The following is a 12182-nucleotide window of genomic DNA, read 5'->3' on the forward strand; positions in this document are numbered from 1 at the left end:
AATTGGTTATAGGTGAAGTGTAAGTAACTAGCTAAGTGAATTAGCTTAGCTGGTTAAGAACTAGCTAGCTATTAGTACTGCATCTGTGTCTGTCCTACATTTTAGCAGGGTCATTCCTATGTTCCCAGGGTCCTATATTCCCCAGATTTATATGCCACATAATGTAACAATATCACTGCATGGGTGTTTTGACATTTCAGCTTAATTAACTTAATTTTAAGAAACAAAAAAAACAGGATTAAATTAGATACAAGTCATGATGTCATGAGAGTTAGACTCAAAAACATACTAGGCTAGTTTTCACCTAAGGAAGCTACGACCTCTTCAACCATTTGTTTACTTCCCTCAAGGCTAGGCCTATTATACCGAGAACCGTACGGCAGGGCTGGGGAACAGGAAACCCCTTCGACAAGTTCCCACAATAACCCGTGTCATATTAAGCAAATACAGAGCTGGGAACATGTTTTTCAGGTTCCTGTTATGTGCTATATAGAGCTGAGGAACATAAGACACTGGGAACATAGATACGCTCCCATTTTTTAGCTAGCTAGCCTCAATGTTTTCTAGGTGTGACTCCTGTAAATGAGCTTGTTCTTTATTCTTATTAGGTTTGTTATTAACTGTAGCTTCCACGTTATTGTACTTTTCTTTATTTGTTCTTTTTCATTTTATATGTGGAGTATGTGTGCATGTGTGTTGCACACTATTCTGCATGTGCATGTGGTGGCTGACTTTTAGCAAACATACAGTTGGATCCTGTTCATATTGATATCGCATATTAAACAGATGAATAGGTTGAGTGGTTTTTCAGAACAGTCTACAAAACCTCTAACCTCCCTGTCATGTATCCCTACCAACTTACCATAGAGGTGCTATAAAAATGTCATTAAAACCCTGTTGCTTTCTTGCTAAAATGCTGCGCTAGTGTTTTTCTGGCACTCTGTTTAATAAGGTCAGGCATATTATGTATCGTAAAAATGTCTTCCGATATTACTGTTGCTATTTATTTATTTACTTATTTATTTTATTTATTTAAAAATGTAATTTCCCAAACTGAAGCGTCTTTCTAACCTATTCATATGCTAATATCTATTAGCATGTTTCACTGTGTAGGGGTATCACAGCAGGGGGGGATCCTCAAGAGGCCTGGACTAAAAAGTTTCCATTTTCAAAAGATGGGAAAGGAGTCTGCAGAGACTGAATTTGCACAAGACTCAGAAATTTTGTCCCTGCATTAAGCCAATATAATGCATGATACAGAACAGCCTCTCATCCTGCACAGGAACCTCACTAGCTCAGGTCTTCCTTTGCAAATATCCCTTTGTTTATCTTTTCTCTAAAGAAAAAAAGGAAATTCTCAATGGACTTTCCACAGCTGGTGTTAATCAAATAGGCAGATCTGGCTGTTCATGCCCTTATTCTCTGGGGATCAGGGACAAAAATAGGCTGCGGAGATTACACACGAGGAAGAAACGGTTTTAGAATCAACAGCATCGTTGATTATTGAAGAAGAAAACCTCGCCTGAGAAGAAGTGGGAGACCGAGAGAGAAAAGCTTGAGGAGATTATTGTTTTTTTTTTTTTTTGTTCTTTAATTTTGTTCCTAGCTAGAAAGCCATACAGGCAGCTCATATTTTCTTCCCCTGAATTAGAAAGCACTGTCATATCTCTGAGCTGTAATCATGTAAAAGCTATTGTTGTTTAGATAACGATACTATACACAAAAACATGCATTTTTATCAGCAAAGCTGAAGTGGTGTGTGTGTGTGTGTGAGTGTGTGTGCGCGTGTGTGCGTGCGTGTAAGTGTGTAATTGTGTACCGCATGACTGCAGAGAGCCAAATGACCATATGCAGTCCAGAGTGTTTAAAAAAAATTTTAAAATGCTAATAGAAATGGGTATTAAGGTATTATGGCAGAAAACATCATCCTTTTCAACCAGGTCAAGCTTTCTCATGTTTAAGTGCAGAGTTTACCTCAGAAATGTAGCTAACAGTGGAAGCTAATGAGGACTAGCTAGGTATGCACAAAGGAGGACTAGCATAGTCTGCATAATGCTAGAAAGATTCTTTTGTGAATAACAAGGCTTTTCTTTTTTATTGTTGTTTGTCGTGTGGACAATTGAAGCAGCACAGATGTAGGATCAGCTTAGCGTACATTGCTAATGTTAGCTACAAATGAGTAGCTTCACTGTTTATGGATCACTTCACATATTGTCAAAATGGACGTTGTAAAAGAAAGACTGATTCATATAAATTAATTTTTTTAAATGTGTCATTAAATGGTCTCTGTGAGCTTTTTTTTCTGACAGGATTAGATATTCTAACTTGATTAGATAATTAGCAATTGCCGTATAATCAAATGAGCAAAGCTAGCCATTCATGGTCAGCAAGCATAGAATTATTGTTAGAGGAAGCTTGAAAACATGTTTGTATCATTCTGTAGAAAATATGATCAATATTACTGTCAGTGTTTGGCTTTTTTGTTTTTTTATTATACAGGGTGTGTAAATGGGGGCAGTAACAAAGTGTAGAAATAATTTTTTTTCACCTGGCAACGGCTTTGTCGCCTTCTCAAGTGCTCTAAAGTGAGCAGCCCGTTTGTTCCCTGCAGGAAACGCTGTGTAGCCACATTCATATTCTGGCATCACAGAGATCTGAAAATGGCTGAGAATTGCTTTTGGTCCGTTTGTTGTGCTAAATTTGTGATGCGTGCAGGAAAACCTGCCAAAAGTAACCCTCGTATTGTTTCTCCATGTAGTGTCTTGTTATTGGTACAAAAAGTAAAAGTAAAGGAAAGTGGAAAATCCAGAATACTTTTCACGTCCTACACAGCGGATATACAGTATATGCAATAAAACCACTGTGCCTTTAGTTTTAATTCTCTGCTTCACTAGAGGATGATGAAAGACATTGACACAAGTTATGTTCATAGCAGGCATGTGAATTATTAGTATATGTTATATTAGGACTTCTCTAGAGGTCTGTTACCACAGCTACACTAAGAATGTCTGGTTTTTAAATTCAGAACATGTCTGGACTTGTTCACTACTTTTGCCAGAAGTATTGGCACTTGAGTTCAAAATGGTTATTTTTGCACTCATGCACTGTGGATAAACAAGGAAAGATGAATACATGGCGAATGCACAGAGCTGGGATTACAACCCTAAGTTATTCTTTTATGAATTTGCTGAACTTCTAAAATGTCCTGTAGTGTACACATTTTCATAAAGACAGATAAGAAATACAGATTAACAACCAAGAATACTAATTTCTTTGCTACTGAATGTGAATGTGTTCCTGAATCTGATGTGCGTTTTCTGTTTTTAGCACACGCTCCCTGAAGTAGGACATAGTTTTTGACAATGTATATTAATTGGAATTAGTATCCATTTACTTGGTGCTTATCTCTGTGCTAATTATATTTTTAACTGAAGTTCTCTAAATACTGTATAGTCGTACTAATTTCCCACCCACTAGCTAGTTCTCCCTGTTGTATAACCAACTTAGAAGGTAGAATTGGCTTCTTTGAAGACTCATAAAGCCAGACACACTATCTTTTCTTTTCTGCTCATGTGAAGTTATAAGATGGCTTAACACGCTTGGAGGAGAGCACTTACTGCTACTTTACTTTGTATACATGAGCTGACAGACACCCAAAATTGGGTAGTGTTGGGAGAGCAATGCTATTATTCCTACCCAGAAAGCACAGCCAATTACGCTCTCTTGAACATGTCACATTCTTGGGATCTGAACTCTTGACATTATGATGAATGCTTAGAGCGTTGTACCACTTGGGAGCCTTCTGAAGGCTTTTTGACTCTACTGTGTATGCATTTTTTTTTCTGCTGCAGGCTTTTTTGCTCCAGCACCTTGCTCACATTCTGATGTCTATTAAAGGGCATTTTGTATGTTAATATTTTATAATTCATCCCAGTATAATATTCTGATCCTACTGTTTCTCTCTCTCTCTCTCTCTCTCTCTCTCTGTAGGTAAATATGTCTACCAGCCTATGACCAGTGTGTGCCAGCTGCCCACAACACCAGTCCCTGCCTCGCCCTCAGATAACACCGACACCATAAACCTGTCAATCTCACTGACCGAGCGTCTCCTCAGGACCGCCCCCAAATTCAGAGCTCCACCCTGCCCAGAGTCCCCCAGATTCTGCATCATCTCTGACCTTTTTGTCGACGACTACATTGTAAAACGGATCAACGGCAAGATGTGCTACGTTCAGAGGCCTCCAGCAGCAGTGCCTGTTCCTCGAGAGAGGGCGCCGGCCTCACCAGCCCAGCCGCCCAGTCAGCACGCTCAAAATCAGCCATCCCAAGTAGCCCAAACTCCAAACACACAAGGCCAAAAGGGTCCCAAAATGGACCACTGTTCCTCACCATCCAGCTCAGAGGACTCTGGGATCAACGCCTTGGGTCTTCACTACGTGGAGTCGTGCGAGGATGACTCCTGTGAGGATGATGAGGAGGACGATGAGGAGGAGGACGATGAATTGAGCACAGATGGCAACTCCAGTCCTGGGAGCCTCTGGGAGCAGGATGAATGCACTCTGCTCTCGCCATCCAAGTCGACTGTGGAGATAATTGAGAATATTGAGACGACTGTCTAACACATCAAGACAAATTGTGTTTAAATGTTTTTTTGACAACACATGCATTACCAGTCTTCAACTTGAGGATGCAAGTTGGTTGGCCACCTGGTTACATGGTGATAATTACATGGAAACTTTCTCATTGGTTCTCCTCACAGTCAGCTCCTACACCCTTCATGTCCTTTATACACGAGTCTCCTCTTTGCATGGTGACCCTGCTATGGATTATACACAGTAGATTTCAAAAATACATTCATGCATGTATGTAGTACCACGTTTGGCCAAATGAAGCTGTTGCCCAGGTTTTCTGCACAGGATAAAAGAGCGAGTTTAAAATGAATTGTGATACATACACAAGCACAAGTTTCCTTAGTAAACAAGAAGGAACTCGTGCTTAATCTACAGGAATAACCTTGTATGGATATTCTCTCTCCAAGGACCTGAATATTCAATACATCACAAATGAATGGAGGAGAATATGATAGGCAATAAAAGGAGGCAATAGAGTGAGACTATGAAATGTTATCTTCTGTAGAAGAGAGAAAGGATTGGAAGAAATTGAGAGAGAAGGGCAGAACAGGGTGAGAGGCTCTTCAGTCTCTTTTAAGCAGGCACCATTTGAAGTGTGACTAAATCATATATGAGTTGGGAAGACTGTAAGGACACGACGTGAAGAAAGACCACATATTCTGAAGTCTCCACAGAGTATCAGCTTACATCTTCCTTTCAATTCTTCCTTCCACAACGGTGAAGAGCCCTGAAGCTTTAAGAAGATTTAGCAGAATGAATTCCAATGTCTTGACAATCATTTAATGATATAGATCTAGGGGTAGTTTCAAAGAGCTGATTATCAGCAGAACTTCAAGGGGTGAGATGGTGAGTTATGTCCTTCTTAAAGCACAGCGTGGATACTTTGATCCATTTGTGTAGCAGTATGAAAGCTACCACGCTGCTGTCATCACTGAAACCAAATCAGAGCTCTAGTTCAGAGAGCAACAGTTATTTCTACAAGGATATTTATTGGCAGTGCTCCTTTTTTCCCCAACAAAATACTAACAGCCTATTTAATAACCAGTGATGTATGACCTAAGCACATGATGAACTAACTCTACTGTCTTTGGATGGAAGTGATTATCTATTTTATACTACCGTGGGCAGAGGTCATATTTACAGAGGTCATCTTTAGAGACGCATTTTAGAGTGCTTTGAAGCTGGCAGCCCACACGTAAAAGCACAGCCTACATGGACCTGAGAGCTACGAGCCAACAGAATTTAATACCATGCATTAAAAATCACTGCAGCCCAGCCGACAACTACTGATTATTAATGCAAGTGCATGAAATTGCTACAGTCTAATATAATCGTGATGATTTAGCTAGACTCAGATGTAAATGAGATTAAAATGATGCCCAGGACAAAGTGACCTAGCCATCCCTTTCCCTGCATTATACATGCATTAAGTAACTGTACAGTACTTTCATTTTGGGTTCAGAAAGCCCTGCTGTGGGATTATAAATGTATTTAAATCACATTCGAAACAGTTGTGCAACTGCATTAAGAAAGAGACTGTTAAGGATCACTGTCGCTGTCCTCCCCGGAGTGGACACTAAACTTCTGTTGACAGTCCACTCCTGTCTGTGTCTCCTGATGGCTCCAGACTGTGATAATAGCGTCTCTGTTTATAAGCACAGAACTTTGTCACTGCCTGAGTAGAAGAGTCCATTTTGAAGCTGCTTAAGTAGAAAACCTAATGGACCTGTCATGGAGCCTTGAGGAACCCCACACTCAATTATTTGTATGATTACCTCTCCTGCTGGTGGATTAAATAAATGGGTGTCCCTGTATCTCTGCAGTTTTCTATCAGGGAAATAATACTGTAGCTATAAACATGTACTGTAGATACACAAATGTTTATCTCGCCTTTAAATAAACCCCTTTCTTATATCAGTTGCTGTTTTTTAGGTCGTATTTTTTTCTCTTCCACAAATCCAAAAATAGTGTTGCTGGTGTTGCTTATGTTCAAATTATTCCATTTACACTATTGTATGCAGTGATGGGAGAGCTAAAATCTAATATCTACCAATAGCTCGACAGTGAAACTATTAATGCATTATATCACACGGTCTAATCAATGGCAGTGGAGGTTCCACAGAGATCTTTTTCTGATAAAAATGACCTTCAGTTATACACCAGATAGAGGATAATAAAATAAAAAGAATGGTGTGGGGTTATTACACACACACACACACACACACACACACACACACACACACACACACACACACACTTAAAAGACAGATAGACTGCGCCATTCATTTATGTTTATGGAATTTGGCAGAGGTCCTTATCCAGAGTGACATACAGAAGTTAAAGGACATTACAATTTACATTTATACATCTGAGCAGTTTAAGGGCCTTGCTCAAGGGCAAGCAGTGGCAACTTGGCAGTGCTGGAATTTGAACTGGAAAATGTGCTCAATCTATCAACTTTTACTTTGTCCTCCAATAGCATTTTGGGGGGAAAAAGCATGATAAAGTAAATAATCTGCCTCGTTCACATTCTTTACACCTGCCACTGTATTTATCATGACGTGTTATGGATGTGTCAGCGAAGCAGACTTTGAAATATTATCCCCAATAGACATCGACTCTAGAGGCCTTTCACTCTGTGTAATCACCTGACATGTCACTGATAGTTTGCATCAACCTACAGCCTGGGGTAGAAAGAAATCAGCCCCAGCTTTAGTTCTGAAGCTAGAATTCACTTTAAGACATTTGTTAACAGCAGGTAATCTCATGTGGATGCCAAAAATTATCTTACATTGATGTCTATTTATCTCTGAATGACGACGGCCATACTGGTTGTATCATCAGGAAAGGATGTTACAGATTGCCAGAATAATAAAAGCCAACCTGCTAATGTAGAAATGGCTTGTGTGAAATTGTCATTTAGCATAGTCAGCAGACAACCAGATGGAAACTTAGAGCGATTTCGAACTTCGAAAAAGAGGACAGCCCCTGCTGTTGCCATGGAATACATTTTAATATCATTAGCCCATCCCAACGTTAATAGCCTGTGTCACATATCGTGTACCAAATCACCCTTTTGAGCAAAATCCTGGCACTCTGGAGTCAGTACTAAATAGATGAGAGCAGGATATTACGCGCTGAGCAATGTGAAGTGATATTTTCAATAATTACACGGCACTGTATTGATATTGTACTAAACTGTGGTGGAGATATATGACAGATACACTTATAATACGACACACACACAGACACACACAAGGCTCTATTTAAAACATACCTTCTGCAGATTGTGACAAGATGCTACGGCAGTCATACCTTTGAAGTATTTCATACCAACTCCAAGCCAAAGACACTTTTCATACACATGGTAGCTGTGCTGTACAAGCGAGAATGAAAAATTCAGTGATAAAAAGCAATATATCTCCATAGTTTATCTCCATAGCATGCTTCTCAAACAACCTCCTCTCAAATGGAATGCAGGAATATTGTCAATATTCAGACGGGTTCACATTTATAATATTGTGTGTCAAGTGTTGTGGTATGTTATATAACCGTTAATCTCCATGTGTGAGAGGATTTTCATTCTGCCTGCTCTGTACACAGCTCTAAGCCCTACAGCAATAAGGATCCATACTAAGACAGATGTTAAGCCTCACACTCCTGTATTTTCTTCTGTCTCTATTTACTCATGAGGACATGGAGCATTCCAGGTTGTCAAGGAGACAGATGCCTCGTGAGGCGGAAAAGGGAACGTTATAAACACGAACGCAGCCCATAGCTATCGACAGAGGAATCTCACTCATTCTTGTTTTCATGATTCCTCAACTACTTTACATGGGCCATCTCCATGGATATATAACAATGCCAAAACCATTTATTTTCTCCACCTCATTAGCTTTTTAACAAATCATAGATGAAATATTTCTGCCATTTGCTGTTGGACAGGATTGCATTTCACCACGACAATCATGCAGACTATGTGAAAGAAAATGATGATTGAATGAACCGAACTACACAAGCTAAAAGCCCTCTAAATGACTTTAAAAAAATGTATTTTTGAAATTTCTGTTTGTAAATTGGAAGCACAGCCTATCAGGGTTTCTCTTCTAACAATCAGAAAATGCCAAGTTCAAATCCAAGGATTAGCAGAGAACCTCTTTTCGGTCTTTGGCCTGTAATCTTCGACAATTCAGCTGTATGATTGGATTGTCTCCATCTTATTTGTATGTTACTTCGGATTAAATGCGTCAATAAAATGTAATGAAAACAGCAAAACATCCCACCAGCAGCAGCTGTGACGGGTTGAACGTTAAATACACTGCCGAATGAATTATAAAATAAATGTGTTTCATTTTAGCAGCATATGACTGTATGAGCCAAACAGCATTTCCAACCTGGATTAGCACTGGAGGAGTAGTGCCAGCCAACTCGCAATAAAAATGCTGAGCAGAACAGGACCTTTTTTTACTCCTAGACCTTAAAAAAACTAAATAAAATAACATGCCAGCTACTGAAAATGATTATGCAATACAGGAAGGATCTGAAAAGCAGATATTACATAAACTATTCAGCATTTTACTAAGATCAAAATGTCACCAGGTGATTCACAGCCACGGCGGTTTTTAGCCAAACATTTTTCATCATCTACGTGTCAACAGCTCGACTTCTCACAAACCGAGAAGAAAACAGGTGGATCAGAAGGTACAGCTGAAGACCTGTCGTGACAAGTAGAACATTTATTAGGTTGTGTAAACAGGAGTAAAAGCTGTGACTGAATAAGGCTGTGATTAGTGATTACCCATGTGACTAAAATTGCATGTGACTTATATTTAAACATGTACAAAATGTCTTATAATATTGCAGTTTGAACAGTGTTAAACTGCTAACTATAAGCTTCTTATACATGTTAGCTACATTAATGCCAATAAAAAAATAAATAATAAACCACAGCACTGATACTGTATGATAATAGTATTGGTGAAAGTTTGCTTGATTTCTTTTATTAACTGGACATCCATAGCTAATGTAGCAAACAAGAAAGGGAAGCTAATAATTGAACTGCATAAATTTCATTAACACGCATTAATATAGTTTGGCTCAGCAATACCATTTGTACAAAAATTGCACAATTTTTATATATAATTCCACCTTAAAACTCTACCTTAAGACTCCTCCTCCCCCCACCTGAATCTGGTGCTTTGATACCAACCTGTATGCTGAGGTAAAAAGTGATTTGTCTTCAAGATGGCCGCTGTTGCTGCTGTTTTTAGCTCTGTGATGTCATTTTGATGCATTATTCTAAATAACAGTGTCAAACAGTGTTAGAAAACACATAAACAAGTTTATTACCCTATTAAAAACCACAACACAAAGTCTGAGGCAAATATTAGCTTCCTTTTCTCATTAGCTACTTCAAAACACTTAGCACACGTCACAAACCAACATGGCCAACATTTAAGGTACGGGGGGGATCTGTGTAAGTTTAATTTCATTGGAATAGAGGTGTGTGAGGGTGTGTGTGTTGGGGGGGGGGTTGTTTTGAGGAGGAAATGCTTATATTTTCATACCAGGGCTGGCTTTACAATTTACAAATGTACAAAATTATGATAAAACATATAATCCAGTGATAATTACTGACTATGACACAACACACACACACACACACACGAATGCTTACACACACTTCCAATAAGAGAATTTATGTTCAATAATAGACTAGTCCTGTAGAGGTTAAACGGTATATGTATTTGTGTGTGTGTGTGTGTGTGTGTGTGTGTGTTGCATGTCAGTGCAAGTTTCCTCATCTCTTTGTTGTAGTCTATTCTCAGCTAAGTGCGGCAGATTTTTCCACTGGCCCAGAGAAGCACATCCCAGGCCCCAATGGATTAATTAGAAAACGCTTTCTCCCTCCCTCTTTCTCTCCCCCCCCCCCCCCCCCTCTTTCCCTCCCAACAGATCATTAAAAAGCAGACACTAGAACATATGTTAAGCACTGTGAGCTGCAAAAAGGCCTGGATAATGTTTTTGCCCTCAGTGCTTGGAGGAAGTTCCTTGTATTTAAATTGAGTAATAGTGCAACTGATTGTATTCATATATTAAGCTACGAGATTACAGAATACTGGGCCAACTGTACTGCATTCAGAAACGCTAATGTGCTACTGTTTGTTGATGAGCACTAATTTGATTACTTTTACATACTGTTGTTTTTTTTTTTTAAAGCACAAGGCAGACACAATATTAGGGATGCAATGATACCCATGCATTCGTACCTAGATTGTTGTTCGTGACTATCAGCCACTATTGGTCCTTCTCAACGAATGATTATAAAGGAGTGAAAATAAAAACGTACCTTACTTATAACTGTACAGAAACACTTTTACAAAGTGGAACAAAACGCACTCCAAACTCGCAACCCTTCTGCATACAAGGTAACTAATGTAGCCAGCTTATGCAATTCAATTCAGATAATCTAGCTAACATTATAAAGAACAAGCACTGTAGCCTATGTTCTGTGACACACTGATTGATTATTTCTAAGTAGGTTACTTAATTCGGTAGCAGTATTGGTATCAACTGGTACCAAGAACCACATACAGTACTTGTATTCATTCTGAAAAATTCATAATGATGCAGTCATTTATAATGTTCATAAAACGTTAGGTACTAGTAATAATTTAGTAATTACTAATTACTAATAAATGCAGGTGACCCCATTCCAGCAAATATTTTCTTGCTGGTTGGTGTAATTTTTTAGGTACATTATGGGATGTATTTAAGGGCTGAATATGTCCATTCAAATACATATTGGGTAGTTGGTTAGCCTTGGTTAGTTTACTACTGTACAGGTATATACATATTGAACTAGACCAATATCTTTGAATTTGACAATATCTTACGCTTGCCATAACCCTGATTTCCTTCTACTCATTTTAAACTTCATTCCATATCAAAAACTTTTTTAAAAGCACATGCATGTACAGAGATGTGCAACCATATTGTACATCATTTAAAGAGTCCCTCCAGGATTTCACGATTTTGCGGTCACAGAAATTAATGCAAAATCAAGCACCGCCACAAAAAGGAGCTTGCAATTTATCAAAATTACTCCAGTTTTTCCACAGATTTGGACCAAGATGTGTCATGTGACGTCATCACAACGTGCATTCAGCCAAAGCCCTCTTGGATTCCCGTGCGTCGAACAGCTAAAATGTCTCATTTACCAACAAACATCACCGTGAAAGACCGTGCAAAACAATGTCATGCAATTCCAAAAGTAAAGCACAAAAAACTCCGCAAGTTACATCACAAATTTTGAATAAAAATCGCAGCGAAATCAAGCATTTTTGGCCACAACAATCACAAAAAGACTCGTGTACGGACAGAATGACAAACAAGCTTAATAAAACAGAAGGTTTTCTTGTTCTTAAATAATGTTAGAATCAGTGAATGGGAAGGATAAAATTAATTCTACCTATCAGTAACTTTGTGTTATTATTATGAAGCCATGATAGTTCATACGTATACGTGAAACCATACACACAGGAACCCAAT

General features: G+C 38.8%; 1 protein-coding gene across 1 annotated transcript in view; it reads left to right on the forward strand.

Moving 5' to 3' along the window:
• Positions 1–6548, forward strand: part of c26h3orf70 (chromosome 26 C3orf70 homolog) — a 29833-nt gene extending 23285 nt beyond the window's left edge. Inside the window, exon 2 of the mRNA XM_053615570.1 lies at positions 3991–6548. Coding sequence (XP_053471545.1) covers positions 3991–4619 — 629 coding nt within the window. The 3' untranslated portion in view covers positions 4620–6548. The remainder of the gene's footprint in view (positions 1–3990) is intronic.
• Positions 6549–12182: the final 5634 nt, after the last annotated feature.

Source organism: Ictalurus furcatus, chromosome 26 (genome assembly GCF_023375685.1).
Source record: "Ictalurus furcatus strain D&B chromosome 26, Billie_1.0, whole genome shotgun sequence".
In the NCBI taxonomy this organism is placed as follows: domain Eukaryota; kingdom Metazoa; phylum Chordata; class Actinopteri; order Siluriformes; family Ictaluridae; genus Ictalurus; species Ictalurus furcatus.